General features: G+C 37.4%; 1 protein-coding gene across 37 annotated transcripts in view; it reads right to left on the bottom strand.

Moving 5' to 3' along the window:
* Nucleotides 1–22,549, bottom strand: part of DLG2 (discs large MAGUK scaffold protein 2) — a 1,002,605-nt gene that overhangs the window by 364,401 nt on the left and 615,655 nt on the right. For 22 of the 37 annotated variants that reach the window (XM_061343348.1, XM_061343335.1, XM_061343334.1 and 19 more), the window contains 2 exons: nt 20,491–20,550; nt 10,061–10,111 (listed from right to left, as the gene is read on the bottom strand). In XM_061343348.1, the coding sequence (XP_061199332.1) occupies nt 10,061–10,111; nt 20,491–20,550 (111 nt within the window). The remainder of the gene's footprint in view (nt 1–10,060; nt 10,112–20,490; nt 20,551–22,549) is intronic. The other 15 variants (XM_061343339.1, XM_061343343.1, XM_061343351.1 and 12 more) reach the window with 1 other exon arrangement.

Raw genomic sequence — 22,549 nt, 5'->3', positions numbered from 1 at the left:
ATTTTAAATCCACATATTATTTGTCAGTGCCAATTGCAAAACTAAGTGAAAACTGAGTCAAACCACTGCTTTGTAGCTCTTTAGTTTGTCATATTTTTTTCTGTATTGCTTTCTCAATCTTTCTGCAAGAAGATCGCTACGTTTTTTCTTGGAAAAGACAGAATTCCAGACACACACATTATTCCTTTTTAGTCTACACATACCCTCCTATTAGCCCTCCAGAAGCTTTTATTCAGAAGTGGTATGTTTATTTGGAATTCACACTTGCAGCTTACTAGTCACTAGTGCTGATTGATGTGAAGCATCACAGGGTAGGACACTTCAGGTTTGCTTGGGTAATAACACTCAGACTGATTTCTGCAAGTAGGCTTTTTGTGCCAGTTTGGAAAAGCAGAACTGTGTGTTTTTGTTTTCACTTCCTGAAAATTAGGATACTATCCAAGCCCCCAGAACACCCCTAAATCTGTGTTGAACTCTCAAATCAATAAAGAATTTATACCTGCAAAGTTATTTCTGGATGAATTTATTGTCAAATAACTGCAGAAATGCTAAGGTGAAGAGAAAAGGTCTGCTCTCCTGCATCAGCCTGGAGGACAAGGATACAGCTCCAAAATGCTGGCCAGCTTCACAAAAAGCTTTTTTTTTCAATTAGAAAAACATTACCTATTTAATAATACCACTTAAGTATCTGTTTCAGAAATGGCAGTATTCTGCAAGTTGTAATCTAAAATCTCTGCAAGCCATTGTGATTTGCACCTGTAGAGAGAATTTCACTCTGCCTGTATTATATTACTATCCTGGGATGGCTCAAGACACCCCTGTGATGCTTTTGGCTCTCCTTTCCCTGCCAAGGCAGCTGCACAGACAGTCTGCATTAGATGCTCACATTCCAGCCACCAAACAGGAGTGAGATAAAGGTTGAACTTCGTCATCTAAGGATAATAGAGTAAATAAGCTGAAAGGCCACATCCTAAAGAGTTGCATCTAAAGTACAGGCAATTTTCATGTAAAGCCATAAACAATACAAAAATGCAGCAGAATTACTCACTGCAAACTATCTGGTAAGAACAAGTGAGTTCGGAAATGAGAGGAAGGCAATAAATAAATGGTATTACCTGAAAAATAAAATGTCAATATAATAATTTAAAAGAAACAGCAGCAGAATGCTGCCTCTAGGCAACTATGACTTGCATAAAATAACTTTTCACATAATAAGTATCTCAAGGTCTCAGTGATCTTGGCAAAGTTAAAGGGATAACTTTTAAGTAGATATGAATAATTCTTTTACCTGGGCTCACATAGGTGGGGTTTGAACTCTTAAATGCTACTTAACTTTTCAACTTTTCTTCATATTTGATATAGAATATACAACATTTTTCCTGCAGTTGATTTTTGTTTTGATCACTTTTAGATTACTTCTTAGTATTGTGCCAGTGCCTTCTTTCTAGTATCTGTATTTTCTACTGACATGTTTTCCCTGAACAAATTCCCTGAAGTTTTCACTGCAGAGAGCATAAGTAACTTCAGGCTTGCGATCCAGTATATTGGACAATGAAATTTCTTTTACTCCTTTGGGAACAAAATGGCTCAGTGTGTCGAGTGACTCTTATTGAATTTAAAAATAATATATCAAACAAACTCCAGTTTTCTTCTTCTTCAAATTATTTTGAAAACACAGTGAGATTTCATAACCAAATATTCAGTAATTTAAAATTGCTCACACAACAGGAAAACTCATCTTCCCTGGACCTGAGGACTCATTGAGACAAATTGTGAACCCTTCATCCAAGGACCTCACTTGGAGTATTGTGCACAGTTCTGGTGTCCTCAACATAAAAAGGACATGGAACTGTTGGAACAAGTCCAGAGGAGGGTGACGAAGATGACTGGGAACTGGAGCGCCTCCCATATGAAGATAGGTTGAGAAAGTTGGGGCTGTTCAGCCTGGGGAAGAGAAGGCTGTGTGGAGACCTCATAGCAGCCTTCCAGTATCTGAAGAGGGCCTATAAGGATGCTGGGGAGGGACTCTTCATTAGGGACTGTAGTGATAGGACAAGGGGTAATGGGTTAAAACTGAAACAGGGGAAGTTTAGATTGGGTATAAGGAAGAAGTTCTTTCCTGTAAGGGTGGTGAGGCACTGGAATGGGCTCCCCAGGGAAGTTGTGAATGTTCCATCCCTGGCAGTGTTCAAGGCCAGGTTGAACAGAGCCTTGGATGATATGGTTTAGTGTGAGGTGTCCCTGCCCATGGCTGGAGGATTGGAACTGGATGATCTTAAGGTCCTTTCCAACCCTAACTATTCTATTACTCTATGAAATACCCAGAAACCCCGGTGTCAGTTACTAAAACCAGTGAATACATAGACATTAAAAAATGATTATACAAATGAATAAAAGTCTAACTCACAGTGATATTCTTTGCCTTGGAAAGCTTGAATTATTGAGCGTAAATCCAAATTACATATTTTGTTCTCTATCTGAAATATAAAGCTAGCCCACATGCACGGAAAGGTACATCCTTCTCTGCGATAATGCCCTCAGAGGAGTTTAAATGGCATTGCAGTGATAAATCCAAGGAAATACACTATTCTGATTTAACTGAGCTAGCATCCATACGATATTTTTCAGACACTGAGATTTAAAGCAAAATTCTAAGATAACAGTACAAAGATATGAATTTCTTTGATAGGCACCCGGAGGGAGTTAAATGTATAGTATTATTTCATCTTCTTTTCCTAATCACAGTGTAGCAGTTAATTTTTTCCCTAGTCACTTATAGCTTTCCCTCTTCCTTCATCTCTCTTTTTGCAGCTTTGCAGCTTTTCTATTGTGACTACAGGGATGCAAAGTGCTGCCATGCCACAGCTGGGAAAGGATTCACCCTCTGCACAGCTGTAGCAATGATGAATTATAGGGCAAGTCTTCCTTATAAAAAGAGGTAAAAAAAGACATGCTTTTTACTGTTTGCCCTGGATAACTCAAATTCATCTGGCACTGCATATTGTGAAGCAGTCCAGACCATCCCTGTCTGTAGAGGATGTTAAACAGATGAGTCCTCCTAGTCCTATTACTGCTTTGGGACAGGTATGGACAGCTCACCTATTCTTGACCGCACTTTCAACCTGTAGCAATGCAACTGTCAATAGCAGTATGAATAAATAAAAACATTTTATTCACATCTCCAAGAGGGATATAACAGTAGAAAGTTATTCCTTCAGTTCTTTAGCCAATAATCATCAGTAAGACAGTTACATGGGTTTACTGAGTTTCCAGTCTCACTCACTGAATGTGGAGAATGACAGTTAACAACATTGGACAGCAGCTTCTCTCCTTCAAAAAGATACAGCCCTTCGTGTCCCAGCTCTTCTGCCTTTCCAACGTGCTCCAGACTGGCACATTTCAGATCTCTTACAAACACAGGTGAAACAGGTCCCCACAAGACACACAGATCTCTACAACCAGGAATAGTTTCAGCATATAATGACTCTCTGACAGAATAAGAACAAAGAACAAAGTTTTCCAGTGATTAGTTATATTTTGGGTGCCCAATTAGGGCTGCTCTGGGGTGACAAAGTCACGTGCTTTTTGTGAGTAACGTTATAAGAAAATCAGACCGTTCCAAGGAACCTTAATTTAGGTCAATGAACTAAAGCAACCAAATTCTGCAGTTGCTTTGGAAAAGGTTGACCTGTTATTTCAGTGTCGCATTAGCAGGACTGCAGACCAGGATCCTTCATCTCCTTTCATCAGCTTTCTCCTGTACAACCAAAGGTCAAAGCAAAATCTGGTAAGGTACAAGAGACAAAAGGAGAACGCAGGCCTTAATTGCATCCAGAGACCAGAAAGTCTGCCCTTTCCAATGCTTACAACCTCTCTGAAGGTAAACCGCAGCCACTGACATAACTGCCTATCAATGTCAACTTTAAGCTAAGATGTAGCTGGAATTAGAAAGCATAAGAGAATTTCCCGCACAGTGATTGCATGCACTACACTTTCCAAGGATATTTCTTATTTCTGCTTTCCATTTTACAGAACTATGTGTGGCACATAAAGGGCAAAGACTTTGTATAGATACCCAAGAGGTCAGTTTTTCAGACTGGCTGCACAAGAACGAAAAAGGTGAGATTCATATTTATGTAGAATCATAGATAACTCTGTGTCCTACATAGATACTTCTTCCTCTCTTTGTGGGCAGACTGTGGCCCCTTCCAGAAAGATTCCTGTGGGTCTACCTTATTGCAATAAACACCCATAGGCCACTATTCTACTATAAACCTGATACAAGCTAGTCAGTAAGAAGGATGCTGACTTTGGATTATAATTCATTTCAGTCTGAGGCTGCAAGAATAACCACCACTTACTCTCACTTAGGAAGGAGGCAGAACCTAGCAAAGAAGAAACATAATAAGGGCACCCAGTGAGAAAGCTTTCAACGGTGAATATATACAGTTCTGTAAAATGAACACTGAGAGAGCAAGACTCCATTTGGAGGAGCTCGGCAGGTACCTGAGGGATACTTGCTTTAAAAGATTTACTTTCTCCTGTTGGAAGATGTCAGACCACTCCACTGGGGCTGCTGATGGTTGGATATTGATTTGTTTACTCTGGGTTCTCAAAAGGCACAGATCTACAGAATAATCTTTTAAGCACTGCAAATATCCTTTCCTAGTGGCCATTTCTTGACTACTCACCTCCACTCTGTTATTTCTGAAACATACAAAGGAGGATTTTCCGAGCACTGCAATGTCCTACCATCTTATTCTTGAGAGTTCAAAGCTTATTGATGCATGAACAACTGGTGTCTAACACCTTATAAAAAGGCAGAAAACAGATACATTACTCTAAAAGTGAAAAACTTATTTCCCAGACATACAAGCAAACAGTGAATAAAAAGACGTGACGGCAATGTGCCAGCAATATGCACTCACAGCCCAGAAAGCCCTGTACTGTGCCACAAGAAGCGTGGCCAGTAGATTGAAGGAAGTGATGCTCCCCCCTTTACTGCACTCTTGTGAGACCCCCATGCAGTCCTATGTCCAGGTCTGAGGCAAAAATCACAAGAAGGATGCGGAGCTGTTGGAGCAAGTCCAGAGGAGGCCACAGAAGTGCTGCGAGGGCTGGAGCAGCTCTGCTCTGGAGTCAGGCTGAGCGAGCTGGGCTGGTAAGACTGGAGACTAGAAGGTTGCTTAAGGGGAGACCTTATTCTGGCTTTTCAGTACTTTAATGGGGGCTGACAAGAAAGATGGGGAGAGACTGTTTAGCAAGGCCTGTTGCAGTAGGAGAAGGTGTAATTATTTTAAACTAAAAGAGGGTTCATTCAGACTAGATACAAAAAAGCAAGCTTTTCTAATGAGGGTATAGAAACACTGGCCCAGGTTGCCCAGAGATGTGGTAGGTGCCCCATCCCTGGAAACATTCAAGGTCAAGTTGGATGGGGTTCTGAGCAACCTTGAAGACATTTCTGCTTATTGAAAGGGGTTTGGTCTAGATGTGCTTTAATGGCCACTTCCAACCCAAACTATTCTATGACTCTTTGCTTCTATGATTCTATGGTCTCTGTTAAAACAAGAAACATAAAAAATATTACATTGATCTGAGTTAAAATCCTTGTGTCATTGAATGCAATCCAATTCCCACTGCTCTTCAGTATTCAGTGCAAGGCACCTCATTATATTTTTGCAAACTTCTGCATTTTCCCAAAAGAAATTATTGATGAAAACAGCATAATTAATAGTTCCTATTACAGTAGTAATAACTCTTAGGTTTACAAGGCACCAAAGAAAATAAAAGCCCAGGCCTGAAATAAATTCCTTACTCTACTAAAATGTACAAGGATTGCTTTTTCCATTGATTCCTCAGGATTTTCAAATTCTATTCTGTAAGTTTACTTCTGATTACAGTTCCAGCCTTCCTCACTGAGGTTGGAATAGACCCTGGAACGCAGTGGAAATGTGGAAACCCAACCTTTAGAGAATAATAATCTTGAACTAGAAAAATAAAATCTCGTGGTACTTGCTGTCACTGAAATATCAAATCAAAGGAAAGAAGAGGGAGAGAATAGGTCTTCTCTCTCTTCACTCAACAAAGTATGTGGTGGATAGAGAGTGAAATGTATCAGAGTTGTCACATCAGAATCCCAGGTGATAAATCATTATCAAGCATGATTTACTCTTATGGAATATCCTTACCCTGCTTTTCTAAGGAAATCATTATGCCATGTGAGCATTCATGCCTGTCTGTCTTTCAATTGTAGCATGCCCAATAGCCAATTGCAACCAAATCTGGAAAAGTGAGGAGGAAGCAAAACAAGTTACTAAAAACTTTGTAAAACTATGTGGTTCATTTAAAACAGGGACATTCTGCAATGTAACCTGAATTGTTATCATAGGCCAGACAATCCACAGGAGTATAAAGAAAAAGAGACACTTTGTGCGTGTCTCAGCCTTAGAAAAATTCTCAGTCAGAGCTTGACCTGTTCAGATACCAAGGGCGGTCAATCTCATGATGACAATGCATTGCCATCTAGATGTCTTCAGTTCCAGTGTTGATAGAATTTAATCTTTCTACACAGCTTATTCCATGAAAAATAATATGATTTTATACAGGTAATGAAAATCTGTGTTGAAGCATCAAAAGATTCTGTGAAAACAGCTTTACTAATCATAATGACCTCTTTTTCTCTAACATTTGAAGAACAGACAAGGTTAGACGAGCAAAAAAGGACTGAGAACTGAACTCAGATGTTGAATTTGCCATGAATAGGACGCAAATTGTTAAGTGACCCACTGTCTGTCTTTATCCTTCTTCAAGGTAACTACTGATGTTGGCTGATATTCCATCAACTTCTGTTAAAATCCTCTCTTCAGCATACCCCTCCAAGCACAGCGCTGTGCCAAGGAGTCAGTCAATTTGAACTTTTCTCCAGCTTAGAGAAGTTAGGCTAGGCTTTGTCACAGACTCTATTCAGTTTCCTCTTACACTGACCACTGTTGTATAAAAGCGCATCTCAGTCTTGGTAGCACTGGATATATTTTCAAAGTCCTGCAGTAATGGAAGACTAACATCACTGCACTAATATGAGTCATTTTATGTAGAATTTCCTTTTCACGGTGTCTTTAATATTCAAGCTGGAGCAAGGTAATGGCTTACTTTTAAGAATTTTTTATTAGTGTGCATTTGGGCATTGTAGTTTATTAGAAATCACCACACCTGGATCTGCATTTTATGCCTGTAAGGTAGAGAAACTCACACATTCTCTGAGGTAGTTGAATGAATTAAAACTGTATTTTTTATTATTATTTTAAGAAGAGAGTTTTTTTTATTTCCCTTAAATGCATTGCTCAAGTAGGCTCTTTTGAGACCTCTAAATGAGGAGCACTTATTTAGCAGTGATCCTTGTGGGGATCAGGGATTGGTGATGGTACCTGATAAGTGGCTGGCACAGCTGAAGACAAGTGAAAGGATAAGAGCATTCCCCTAAGGAGGAAGTCAGCAGAGGGGCTACTTAAAACTTCCTTACCTCCTGGAACAAAACTAATCACATCTTTAAGGTGGATCTGCCTCAAATTTATCATTTTTGTGAGATCTCATTGAAGCCTTTTAAGCTCAAATCCCCAAGTCCTGTTAAAGTGTAAACTAGGACACAACATTTTAAATAGAAACAACTGAACAACATTATGTCAAAGAGCAAAAATAAATCTTTCTACACTAGCTGACTGTATCCTTGCAGTCATTTCTTGGTATGCCAGCTGGGTCTCCGGCAGCTCAGTGATGCTCAGCAAGCTCTGCACTGTCCCTCCCGCCAATCCCTTAGCAGAGTTTCCTTTGGGCATTTCCGAGACCCTGCTGATCTGCTCCTGAGCTCCACATGGGACACATTCTGCCAACATGCACACAACGGTCCTGTGTTACCCCAAGGGATGGAACCATCTCTTCATCCTGAGGCAAGGTGCATGCCAAAGGCAGTAATTCTTAAAGAATACATCCCACAGATTCATGTCACCTACTGATGAAAGTGACCTCCTACAATTAAATTCATGGTGTCCTTGCAAAGTCTATAGAAACTGAAGTAATCGATCCTTTACCACCTTCCTTTCATTCTGCTACATTAAAAAAAGCAGGAAAGAGTGCAAAAGCCCTAATATATCTTCAACCAATTTATCTTTTACATTGTAAAAACCTTTAAATTATACTGACTTTTAAAAAATGTGGATAAATGTCATGAAGAAAATATCTGATGGGTTTGAGATTCAGAAATCTGTAACTTGGATAACTGGACTAAAATGGAAAGTTTATTACAAATTGTTTGATATGGGCAAACTACATTTTTATCTCTCAACAGCAGGAACCTTAATACATTTTGCAGCTTTACCATTAAGTACACAGAGATGATTTTTCCATCTAATTTCTAAAAGCAGTTTTGTGGAGGAAAATGGGTAATCAACATGGAGAATGCCTTTCTTCTGAAAATGCTTTTAGTTTAATATAAATGACAGCTATTTAAAGGCAATCACTTCTGTTTTATATCTCTCACAAAAACCAGCAGACACAGTACCCTGCCTTTGAGACAAAACACTGATACATGTGACAGAACGTTTGAAGCAGTAACAATCAGAAACCATAGATTCAGCAGCACCCAGAAAACAACTGAAATATCCTCAATTTTTTTGCTATTGTTGTTCAGTTTTGTGACTGATATTGTGCTGTATTATGTTGTGAATAACCAATTATCTGCATCAGACAGGTTCAGGAGATGAAAATCACATTCACTGTTCGATATGTACACTGATAACTTACACATCTGTTAAAAATAAAGTGGTTTTCAAAATATCACCCAGGAGGCATTCTGTTCTGTTCAGTGACCTTTGGAAACTCTAGTCCAATGAGTAACTAGTGATGCGCAAGTAAGTTGAGAGACAGTAGATAAAAAGTGCCTATAACCTTACATGCTATCTGTTACGAGGATAGCTATGATAAAAAGATATATTGCTGTTTCATAATCTGTTTGAGAGAGAAAATCAGTGAGAACATAAGCTTTTATCCCTTTAAGTTGAATGGTTATGGAATTCATTATCCTGGACAATTAAAAATAGAACATGGAGAAAAAGTTTAATGAATTGTATAATCTAAGTATCTAATTTAATGGTATTTACTACCTTACAGGCATTTGTTCATATGGTATCAGTCACATCTTGGTAAATCTGGCCTTGCATTCAAACATTTTACGTAGAAAAAAGCTTAACTGTGTTTGCTTCAAGATGGCAAAACCTCATATTAGCAGAATGTTGGTAGAATATTGAAGGCATTCAGCAATGACAATCTTGCATCCATTGGAAATCTCTGTAAGCACTATGATGCATGACAAAGCTTAGACCTTCTTTTTTACACATTATATGGCCATCTGGTTTTGATCTTGAGGCAAAGAAAGTCTGCAGTCTAAGGAAAATTCCATAACCAAAAGCCAAGGAAGACCCACCAAATCCAGGAAGATGGGATGCAGCACAAAGTTTAACTACTTCTTTTTCTTTTTGTGACACTTTTAAACCACAGTACCACCAAAGTCTTCACTGCCAACTCTGATTATAGCTCACGTAATTTGGACATCCATAAACAAGTCTGTACACATAGATATGGCCTATAGACAACAAAAAACACTTCTGCAGTGTTTGTTCTACAGTAGAGAAAATAGATGTCTTCCATTATGCACACATGCAAGGAAATTAAGAAGATTAAATGAGATTAGACACCACAATTCTATGTCACAAGCTACATCACATGGGCTCTTCCTAATAATCATATGCCTAGTTAAGCATCTGTATAGTTATGGTGAAAAAGAGCCTGGGTACTGGTCTGCAAATAGTTACATCTGAAACTTCTTAAAAACATGAAATGTATATCCCACAGTGTCACCCACATTTTTATTGTTTAGACTAAACAGCGGACATCTTTAATTAAAATGCAAATAATTTTATTCTTAGCCATTTTTAATTTCATAACTAATCGCATTATTTTTTATTATCGATTATTTTTTTCCTATAAGAGAAGAAAAACTTACACTTACCCTCTCCAAAGTAATTTCTTCAAATTCATATTCAATTTCTGTTCCATTGACCTACAGAAAATGAAAACAGAAAATTCCTTAAATGCCTATGGAAAGCAATTTGGTAGGGATATTTTACAGATATTCCAGTATGATCAGTTTACATGATCAACATGTAGGTGAGGCTATATAAATTATAGCCTACTTAGCTCTTTTTTGTCTTGAATGGCATGTAATCAAGCCTATGAACTTGAAAACAGTAACAGTTCAGTATGTGTGAAATAACAAGTCACTCATATGATTTGACTGATATCTGATATAGTGTGTTAGTGGACTTGGCACAAATGTTTAAATAGTTTCCAAGGTAATAGTTTCATGGCAAAAATAGAAGACCTGTTTCTAAAAATTGTTCCCACAAATTGAAGAAAGATTAATTATTCATTGCCTTATGAGCTCCGATTTACCTTGTACTACAAAACCAGACAGGAAATTCACAGTACTTATGTAAAAATCACTCACTGATACATACACTTAAATACATCTTGTTTACTATATTAACCTAGGGCAAGAATATGACAGAGGACCTTTGCAATAGACAGCTGAATGGCAAAAAGGCACAGAATGCTAATGTAATTCTTACGCTGAGTTTCAGTGTCAAAATAAATTAAACTACAAAATGTAGAGCACCAAAATGGATTGCACTGGACAAGAAATCTATCAGCTCAAGACATGACACTGATTTAAGCAGTATTGTTCCAAGAAACCTTGTTCCAGTCTGGCATGGATTTTTTTCTGTCCCTCTAGGCAATTCACTTAGCATCCCTTCCTTTGTTTCCACATTTCTTTCTCATAGTACTGCATCTGAAAATGCTACAAAAGCTGACTGTATTGTTAGGAAACTGCAGAGTAATGAAAACACTTCTATTATTAAAACCTGAGAAGAATCCAATTGCTGCAGGTAGGCAGCAATTCTTTTTGATTTGCCAAGAAAATATTGATTAATCAAAAAATAATAGCTATTGCCTATGAATCATGGCAGTTTAGTTTTGGTGATGATAGGATGTTTCCTGGAAAACAGTTTTGCTTTATTGTTTTATTTAATTTACACTTAATGAAAAAAAAATAAGAATTGTAAGGCAAAACTGATGCCTTAGGGTTAACCAAAACTTGGAGAGACAAATCTGTTATTTCTCAGAACAAGAATGTTTGTTACTACACCCCACTCCCAGCCACTAATTTCCTGTATTAGCTTTCTAACTGCAATCAGAAAACACAGTACACAAATCATTCTTTAGTCAAGCACCTTTCAAGGGCAATTACCTGCTTTGCTTGTGAATATTACAACTAGGTACATATATCTACCAAACAAAAGCTTCCTATAAATGCTACCAACTATTTAATTTGTCTGCAATTCAAGCTCTGATAAACCACAGAAATAGAAATACAATCCCTAGAATCTGTGTTCAAAAGGAAAAAGGAAGAAGGAGAGTAGTCCAAAGAAATAACTCGTGCTTAACAATGAAACAAAATTACAGCATCAAGGAATAAAATATTTAATACATACATAATACCTGTTGGGGTTTTTTTACATTATTGCAATCTGGTAATCACACTACACTAAACCCAGATATGAACAAATATTTTACTGTAGGATATTTTATAGGATATTTTCCTAGTTTATGTTACCACTTTAATGCTTTCTGCACGGACTCTTCTATTAATACAGGCAACCTACTAGGTATGAATAGCCTTATAGCTCATCCATTTCTCGTCCTTTCTTGACTAATGATAATGAAATCAAAGCTATCTATATGTCTCTGTTTTCATGAACTTCTCTTTCATCTTAGGTTGGTGGATAGCTCTGATCTGTGTCTTCAATTCCTCAGTCTTGCTCTATAAAGCTGTCTTTGCTTCACTGCTTATAATCACTTTTCCTTCGCATTAAAACCTCGTTAGTGCAGCAAAATAGGAAAAAGCAGGACATGAGAAGTGAGCAATCTCTGTATAAAGATGAAAGGGGAAAATACAAGCTGAATACTCAATTTGTATTTGCACACAAACTATATCTTGATTATCATCATCTGAGGAGTTTCTTTTATCATGCACAGTCACAATTCCAAAAGGGTGTTCAGTTCAAATTACCATTAATCTCAGCAGAGATCTGTTACCAGGTTCCATAGCAGCAGGGTTGATATGGATTAAAAAGATGATCTTGTTCCAGCTCCTTTTATTTAAGCATATCTATCTACATATGCATTCATTGCCCTGTTTTTCTTGATGGTCGCTCATAAGACCAATGCACTTATTTCGTAAATGATCTAATACGATGTTGCACCTGCTTTAAGGCAGTTGTAATGATGCAGTATGGTATGCAATACCATTCATTGCTAACACCATTTTATGTCATATTTAGACTCTTTGGCTGCACCAAAGCTGCTAAATCAGAGTTAATTTTCAGCCAAGTCTCCGTGCTTAAGGCTGTCTCTGTCTGGAGTCTGCTGGAAGCGAATAGTCCAGGAGTAGCCAACAGTTAAGCAGGAGGAGAATCATGGCTCCAGTGCCGGAACTGGTTTCTTGGTCCTCTCATTTAGCAGCATATGGACATACCCTCTGGTTTTGTCTATTTTAACTTGACAGTCTCTGGCCTGACAAAGCACCTATTTCTTGCATTTCCATGAGTTTTCTGAGTTCTGCTTTTATATCAGATTGCAGCAAGAACACAGCAAAATTTCCTATGCCCAGTGTGATCCTAGGTGACTATGAAAAATTCCAACCTTTTCATATGGTTTTCTCTTCTCCTCCACAGTCAAAGAAATTATCAGCTTTTCCAAGTCAGTCCCATCTTTCAGGAGCGAAAGGTTGACACAACAGATGTCTTTAATCCTAGCAAAATTTTATATTTATAATCCTGAAATGAGGGGTAGCTCTCTTTATACTCAGTGAGAAGAAACAGGCATTTCTAGGTCTTAACTCACTTCATCCTACACTAGCAATATCATGTAGGTTAGATGAATTGTGCCCCTGAGTTTTCCTTTCACTTTCTGTACAAATAGAGTCTAAAAATTAGGTGTAAAGTTTGGTAAGCACTTGCCTTAAATCTGTTTTCTCTGTATTACTTCTACCTATAGGCTGATAACAAAGTTCTTGCTTAAGAGATATCGTATGTCTTTCATCGTTATACACCAGTGAAAGGTCAGAACATTGGTTTAGCAGCCTTTCTGATTGCTTTTTTGGGCTTGTCTATGCCTGTAACTGGCAGCACATGCACAGCATATCCAGCACTTGCTCCTGCAAGCCCAGTTAGTCTCACTCCTTCTCCAAAAGCTCAAGCCAAGATCCTTTGCTGTTGGTTTCCCTCTGTGACTTAGGACACTAATATTGCCTCTCTGGAGAAAGAGTGCTCAATGCCACCTGTGACAGTAACAGGCCCAGAGGGGCAGAAGACGGTAAGAAGTGCATAAGATGAAGTCCATGGGAGGATGTGATCTGTAAGTCTGCACACAAAATTTGGCTCATCCAGGAACATGTTTTATTTCCAGTGGAACAGAAAAGATGTGGACCAAGGCAACATACGTAAGTGCCGCATGAGGAACAGGTCTGCATGAATCCTTTAGGTAACTTCAAGGGCGTTTGCTGCCCTATTGCTCAGGAACAGCATCACCAACATACGCTTCAGATTCAAGAGGGCCTCTCCGTCTCTTGACCTCACATATGTTTATTGTCCGGGGTCTGATGAACTTACAGCCTCTGTAGAATGAGTCACCAAATTCAATTAAGTCCCAATATTTAAAGCAACTACTTGTGAAGGTGGGGTAACACATGCTTTTTATTTACAGCTGTACCTGCTGTACTGGAGTACTCTCCCAAACTTTTGACAAGGAAATGTCTTTAAGAAAGAGATGTAATGTACACTGTCTGGATTCCAGCATTCAAGAGAAATTTCCTGGTGAAACTTGAATCACTTCTACCACTAGAGTTCACTTATTTTTCTGAGATGAAAGCACTAGTTATCTTCAGATGACACTTTCTTTCATGAGAATGAGAAAGAGGGAACAGGAACAGAGTTTTTTATATAATTTTTTTTTTTTTTTGAAAAACCTGAAATAAAGCCCAGCACAGAGAACAGCAAAATAAGGACCTGACAGACTCAGAACTGTTTGCTCCTTTCTGCAAAGAACTTGACTTTGACTTTCCAGGAAGTTTCTGTCAGTGCAGTTTTAGAACAGCATAAGCAGCTGAAGCAGTCCCTTAATGAAAATCAATTCTACAGATTGTGACAGATTCCTAAAATCGTGGAGAAAAATACCCTGTTGGGTTCTGCATTTTCACATACTCTGTCACTTTGTTAAGACATTTATAGATATATTTTGTCTCATAATAATAACATGATACCTTTTATACTTCTACAGTTATTTGATTTGACAGACCTGTTTACACTCAAACAAGTAAGCACTGCCTAATTCTTTCTTGCTGTACTTCACAACTGTATCAACCCACTCAATACGATAAAGACGGCATCATATGAATTTTAATGATAAGAACTAGTGACAATGGCATCAAAACAGCTCCAATTTATACAACTGTAATACTTTGAAACCATTGCACCTATTCTTTCTAACAAAATTTGTCATTAGAGCTGTTTGTTATGCTTAGTCTTATTTTTGAGAAGATAATGTTTTGCCTAAAAATTACAACATCTGTAGACTTTTATTACAAACAAAATCCATTTTTAATTATAGTGAATTGGATATTGTTTGTCAGCTGTCTTCAAGAAAGAAAACTGCTTCTTCTACTTTTATTATCATATGCACAGGAAGATAGCTATTCCACCACTGATTTTCACTCCACAGGCAAATTGCATTCTTTTGGCTGTATGGTTTCACCAGCTGCCTAACCACCCAAACCTCACCAGTATACAGGATTGCCAAATTCTTGTTGTACAAGGAACCCTAGGATGTATTTGTCCTTTAGAACTTTTCAATTGGCTGCATAATAAGCTGGTCCATTTTACATTTCAGAAACATCAAGGCCATTTGGGTAGTTTAATGAAGATAAGGTTTAAATAGCCCTTCATGATTTCTTTATTAGCAGGACCAAAGACTGATCCTTATTGAGCCCTTTGCCAACTCCACATTAAGGTTATTTCTTCATTAACATCAAAGGAAACCTGCCCTTTTGATACTGTTTTCCTAGAGCATTAAAAGTTTCCTTTCTAAATCCATACAAACATACAGAAAGCATTCCCCTGCAGTTCTGATTTCAAATATGATGATTCTGTGTTTTCAAACTGTCCTAAAGAGGCTGACAGAAAATTTTTCGTGCTACTCTTCCTTATTTACTTGAGTGCCTTTTGTGACCTTTTTATTTAAGATATGCCACATCTATTTTTACTCACAGTGCGTAGCCAAGCACACTCCTTGTCATCCATATTGCCTTTAGGAAACTAGAACAATATATTAATTTCTTTGAATGAAAAGTTACCGTAACCAAAAACTGTCTCATCACTATATGCCTGTTCTGGTACGAAGAATGCAGAGTGAAAGACCATCTGGTTTTGAAAGAAATTTATATTTAATCAGGAATAGGTCTTACACAGGATGTGTGCAATTGATTTGTGAATCCTTGCACAGATGCCTACAAAGCACTCAACCACCAGCCATTATATGCCTTTTAGGGAAAGTATCACCCTCAACACAGAATTAGAAGAGCTCCCAGAAGCCACATCCAGCTGTTGGTCAATACCTATAAAGATCTGCAGCACATTCACAATCAGCTCAAAGGGTACTTCTTTTGACCATTCTTTTCTTCTTAGATATCTCTTATATACTTTTCCAGGGCTTAATTTTTAGTCAACCTTCTTGACTGTGTACCATACTCATCCTTTACACTCTTTTTTTCCTCCCTCACTCTTTTTATTCCCCTTTCTGGGTTTTCTTGCTTTCATTCTCTTGGAGACATACTCATTTAGCAAGTAACTATTATCACTGCTCTCTGGTTGACTCCCAGATCCCTAATTTTGTCTTACCTCATATCTCAAAACTTGTTCAGAACAAAATAATGTTTTCCGTATCTATTGTGAATCACCATCCCCTACCTCTAATCACAACTTATGTCTTCACCTCATCCTTCACTGATTTCTCTGATTTCCATTCTTTTTATGTTTTTTTTTTTGTTTCTTCCTTCTTCTTACCTCCAAATCTGTTCTTTTTCTCTCACAGGGGCACACACATACATACCAAATTGAGCACTTTATCTAATCCCACTTCATCTAAAGGATTATTTATTATTAGCTTTCCAGCTTGTCATCTTTTCCAGCTAAACTTTTAACATGATCTCCCACATACACCACAGAACAAAAGTGCCTGTTTGCAAGTTTAAGCACTTGATATATTTAATTCAGACCCATCACAAAACTCCCACTTTCATAAGCATAATCTACTGTGCAGATTAAAGCAGAGATCGCGATTTCAAATGAGGTTCACAGTAAGTGGAAATGAAATTACATCAATGCATGAATTCTGTTTAGGCTAGCACCTCCAAGATGTACGAAATTAGTGTCAACAAAAGAAGAAGAATGCAAATTTCAGCTTTTGTGCTTACAGCTTTCTATCGTACACTAAGAGAAATTCATATGCCATCATATTAGCTTTTTAACAGGTAGGAATCTAAATTAAGGAGTGGTCGAGGCTTTTTTTTTCCCAGGCATCAGAAGGGGCTGATTTATGCTGTGTGCCTTAGTCTTCAGTTTGAATTGCCATTCAAAGTACCTGTCTGCCCACTGATTAGAGATATTTTGACGTTTAGGATTTGAATCCTTAAATAATAATTCTATAAAATGTAAAATTCATTATATTCCTGTGTCTTAAATCTATAAGATAGATCAGTGCAGAAATTTGAAAGAGTGCATTTCAGAAAACAAGAAACCACCATTTTTTTTCCACTAAATTACATTCTTTCTTGTGCAATTCAGGTCATTTACTATACGGCTGCAGAAGTTTGCAGTCACTCTGCCTTTCATTTTCTTCTGTGCTTCTGCCACTGCTGACACCCTAACATATGAGTTATCATAAACACTCCATTTGTCAGGTTCCTATATCTCTGGTCCATTTCAGTTGTAGAGGAAAATCCATCAAACTTTTCAGCAGTCTGAACAGTTCATCCATTTCTGGAAATGATTTTCCTGGGAAATATTTCATTCAGTGCACAAGATACATAAAAATGGAAAACTGCTGTTGCTTGATTGACCTTATTTCACCAACAAAGATTATAAAGTACTTGTAACTTGGGACTTACAAGGTTATTTTCATAATGTTTAATACTGTAATTTGCATAATTTCATTTAAAAGGTTGATAGCTCTAGTTAGAGTGTTTAAAAGACAGACATTAATACATAACTGGGCTGTTTGATTCATTTAAACACTTAAGATAATTTTTTCTCCCAGTTCTCTGGAAAAATCAATAGCATACTAACTGGCAACATTTTAGACAAGCAAATAATAGAAATAATTTACTTCATTCTTTGATATCTGTGATATGCTCATGTTGCAATCATATAATGAAATATATAACATACATAACAAGCATTCCCCTTTTCCTCAATAACTATAAACCAAGACAATCTATTCTCTTGTAGTTTGTTAAATGACAATGTACTGTGACATATTTTTGTGCCTAAAATTATCTCCCAGTAGCTTTGTCTGCCTTTGATGGTTAATACTCTATTCACTGCTCTCTGACCACACTGCTTTTTAACAAACCACAATCAATGAATTCTCTTGGGATCTTTTCATGGGTTAACTAGCACAAGTATTGAAGGCTAAACTGTACTTTCAATAGCACTGGTGCAACCCTAGTGGTGTCACTGGGCTTCTACTAGTGTAACTAACATTACATTTATTCATCTGTGGGTGTACTTACACCTGCAGGAGGAGCAGACCTGAAAAGGTAAAGAAAGCATTTGCAAAAATGATAAGAATGAGTAATAAGGAATATTCACATATTAAGGTATAAGTACATTTATAGGCAAATGTCCATGTATTGCACAGGAAAAACTTTTCACGCATGAATCACTTGCTTTGCAAGTACTTTTACTGCAGCAGAAAGGTTCTCCATTTCTCTTAAAATCTTGGAAGACTCTTTAGTGTAAGTATGGGCAGGCAGCCACAGTCCCCTGCACTCTACAACTAAAAGCATAGCAGAACAGCTCCCTCATGCCTAATTAATTTTGCTGCAGGAAAAAAAAAAAAAGACAATCTGAATGGCTAAAACAAAATCAAAATGGTTTCTGCTCCTCCTCACAAGCTCGGGGAAAGAAAATTGATGTAGCTGCTGTTCACAGGGATTAACAGCACACACTGTGAGAAGCAGCTAATACAGCACCACTGATCATCACCAGTCACAGTCTAAGCCTAGCCAAAATTAAGCAAATTATCCCAAATATTCTAAGCTTTCTTGGTAAGAAAACCTGGTTTTAGCATCAGTTTGAGAGAAATTTTTTTGTTTCCATAAAAAAAAAAAATCAACTTAGATTTAAGGAGAGAAAAATCACTTTCACTCACCTTCAGTTTCAATTCTGATACAAAGATGTGATTTTGAAAGGTGAACCTGAATGTTACCTTTGAAATAACTTTTATTCATTGCCTTAGTATTCTAAAAAAAAAGATATGTGCTTTTAAGGTTATCTGTTAACAAATGCATGTAACAGCAGAGTTGCTTCACTGAAGCACTACAGAAAAAGGCAAAAGAAAGCTGGAGAAAAGTGCTGATGCATTATGCTCTTCCGAGCATGCACAAAAAGCTTGCACTGCACAATAAGCTCCCACAGATGAATAAAGTAGTGTTGGGAGAAAACCTATCGCAGGAAAAATATTCTAAGCATATTTTTAATACACTAAAATGCACAACTCCAATATAGAAATAATTTCCAAGTGTTTAATGTTATGCAATGCTACTTTAAAATGTCAAGTATTGCATCAATTTTCAAAAGTAGAGCATAATTTACCAACTACATGAAGTCTCTTTAGTCTGTTCTCCATAGGTATCCTGAAATAATCAAACCTAAGATTCCAACATCTAAACTGCAAACTATTTGGCAGGAGAAATGTGGAAAATATTCCGGTTCTTGCTTCAACAATATGCAATGATCATCATAGGTGGATTTGTGTAAACGTCCTGGAAATCAAATTCTCTAACATCTACTAAACAGACACTCCTGGGCTTTACTTCACTGTACATGCTCTAACATGTTCGCTCTACAGAAGTGATAATTTTCAGCTTTTTTTTCTGCCCTATCCTGTATTAGGGTATGTAACAAAACAGGGGAAGTTTAGATTGGATATAAGGAAGAAGTTCTTTACTATAAGGACGGTGAGGCACTGGAATGGGGGATGGCAGGGGGTTTGGAACCCATGGCAGGGGTTTGGAACTAGACAACCTTAAGGTCCTTTCCAACCCTAACTGTTATATGATTCTTTGATTCTAAAAGCTCATCTGCACCCCCAGAAAAGCACATAAAGAGTCAACGTCAGGTGAAGGAGCCCAAATAACATTGTGCCTGGCAGCTCCCAGGCTTGTCACAGGAGCCATCAGTGTGTGTGTTGGTAAGGGCGTAGGGGTCTGAAGAAGGGTTGCAGCTCAAGGACATGCACACCCAAGTGCCAGCGTTTGGGACAGCAAGGATACAGGGCCAGCTTTCCCAAGTTGACCAAGTGTCTAAATCCAGCTACTGACAATTTTCACACTAGCATATGTATGTATACATATAGATGGGTGAGGAGGACATGATGAGACTACTGGTGGTACTTTTGTTTGTAGGAGTGCTGATTCTGTCTGCGCTGTTCTGTTCAGCCATGTGCACACTTGTATATCTGTCCTGTTCGTGTATATTCTTAATTGGAATACAGGAGCAGCTACTGGTTGGACATTACTTCTATCAGGCTACCAAATTCACCAACCCCTTAACATCTTGTAATAATTGTATTACAGGTATTGCAAATATACTGGGGTTTGGTATCACAGACTATAACACGATGCAAAGTGAAACTGAGAAAAAAAATGGCTTAGCTTTGCAGGCTTACATTTATATATCCACCAAAACAGAAAGATTAAAAATGTGACAGGCTCATAATCTTTTTGAGTTGTTCTTCACTAATCATTGGCAGGGAAAGAACAATGTCTAGAAAGAGAACTGGAAATAAGAAATTGTGTTCAACGTGTACATGATGGCAAACTATAAAACATTAAATCATTAACTTGAATAAAGCAGGGGACTGCCTACAAAATATAAATTAAGTAGGGTTTAGGTACAACCAAAAATAAAGAAGATGTGAAATTCAAGAATTGGTTAAAAATCAAATATAATTTATTTTTTTCTAATAGGTCTGCATGTAGAAATAAGGTTCATTGAGACATGTAATTGGAATGGGGGTGTCCAGTCCTGGCTAAAGACCAACCTGTGTCACTGATGAGATCAGGCTCCTTAAGTCATGAGAATGGCTCCTGGAGATTGGTCCCTATTTTGAAAGAAAGATGGACATCTTTCAACAATGTCAAGATATATGAGAAAATGTTTCATAAACTAGAATATATTTGTCTCCTTCTACATGAAAATCAAATGCTTGGTGAAAGAAAAAGGAGCACTTCTCTGACTTACTTTGCAAACAAACCTCAAAGTAATACACAATGCCTATGAAAAGAAATGAAACAGTATTGAAAACACCAACTTCAAATTACATTTGTCCTCTGGGGGAATAACAAGATGTCATATAGACAGTTGGAAACTTTTCCAATTTATAGAGTAACAGAGAGCATTATTAAGATAACAGCAATCTGCTTCTATTAAAGAGAAAGACGATGGTTAAATCAAAGCGATTAATCAACCTTGTACTCTGCACGTTTGAAAAGCTATTATAGCTCAATAGTTTCAAGATAAACCAATATGCTATGCTCACCTTTCTGTTACTTTCTGCAAAGTCTAAGTCTTGAATTTGGACATCATACAAGAGTAGTTTTGTTATGACCACACTGCTGCCCAATTAAGCTGGGTAAAGAATGAAACAATTGCACTTGCCAAAATCCAGTGAAGTTTTTTGCCCAGATAACATAAGCCATCACATATTCATCATAATTTATGACTAAGAAGAATCCAAAGTTTTAAACTGTATTCAGAACAATTTACAGGCACAAATCACTTGACAGATGACTGAATATGTTAATGAAAGATATAGAAAAAGAAAAAGTACTTCAGTTGTCATTCCTTTTTATTAATAATCTCCACAGAATATAAATTTATCTTATGTAGGCTTCTCTATTACCCTTAAATTAAGCTAGTCTTGCATAGAAAATTAGGAAAGGTCGGATTTTTATGATCAGAAAACCAGGTATCTGTGATATATTTGGGTTTGCTACTACATAGATAAATATAGATCATCTAAACACTAGTCAAAAACTTAATTTACCATTGAGGCTGATCCACCAGATCACTGCATTAAAAGTAGCATGGGTTTTTACTATGTGAAATGTGGGTTAGAAATGAGTCATATTCCAAAACACTTACAGCTTGCAACAGTGGGGACTTTGCTTCAGAATATCATAGACTCATAGAATAGTTAGGGTTGGAAAGGACCTTAAGATCATCCAGTTCCAACTCCCTGCCATGGGCAGGGACACCTCACACTAGACCATGTCACCCAAGACTATACCCAGCCTGGCCTTGAACACTGCCAGGAATGAAGCATTTACCACTTTGTTCAACCTGTGCCACCGCCTCACCATCCTCACATCAAAGAACTTCTTCCTTATACCCAACTTCCCCTAAGTTTAAGCCCATTTACTCCTTGTCCTATCACTGCAGTCCCAGATGAATATTCCTGAAAGTGTGCTGAAGGTGCTTTAATTTTACAGCATGGATCAGCTAATCCCTGGCTAACAATAGGGGGAAATGTGAGAATTTTAATAGTTGAGTTTGCATTCTTATTAAAGCAAGATTTATTTATATTGCTGTAGGAAAAGAGTAAGAACACACTGCAGCTATTCGATGATTTAACATAAATAATGTGAAAAACCCCTCCTATAAAAAACACAATGGATAATGCTAAGAGCAATGCCTAAAAGTTTATGAGGAAAAGAAATCTTTTCTTCCCGATGTTATTACTGATGTTGCATTATGTACTTCCAGGATAATAACCTTGCCTTGGCTGAACTTTAAAAGGTAGCTAGCAAAGCAAAGCAAAGCATCAATAAACTCTAGACACAAAAAATAAATACTCTTAAAATTACAAGGGAGGGTTCTCATAAAATTAATTTCAGATATATCTCATCTTAAAGGACTGAAGCATCAGAAAAATTAAGCCCTTCCATTTCCAATAAGACATAAACCCAATATTTTCCTTTTCCACTTTTCATCAAAATTAGTTTTCTCTTTAATACCGAGTAGTTACTACCTGTTTCCTTCTTAGGTTATCCAAGGTCAAAGGAATATGCCCATCCTTGACAAAAGCACTCTAAATATTG

This window comes from Neopsephotus bourkii, unplaced genomic scaffold (assembly GCF_033783945.1).
Source record: "Neopsephotus bourkii isolate Nb327-2 ecotype Australia unplaced genomic scaffold, CSIRO-AGI_Nbou_v1 NB_1825, whole genome shotgun sequence".
Taxonomy (NCBI): Eukaryota; Metazoa; Chordata; class Aves; order Psittaciformes; family Psittacidae; genus Neopsephotus; species Neopsephotus bourkii.
This window is presented reverse-complemented; position numbering and strand designations above follow the sequence as displayed.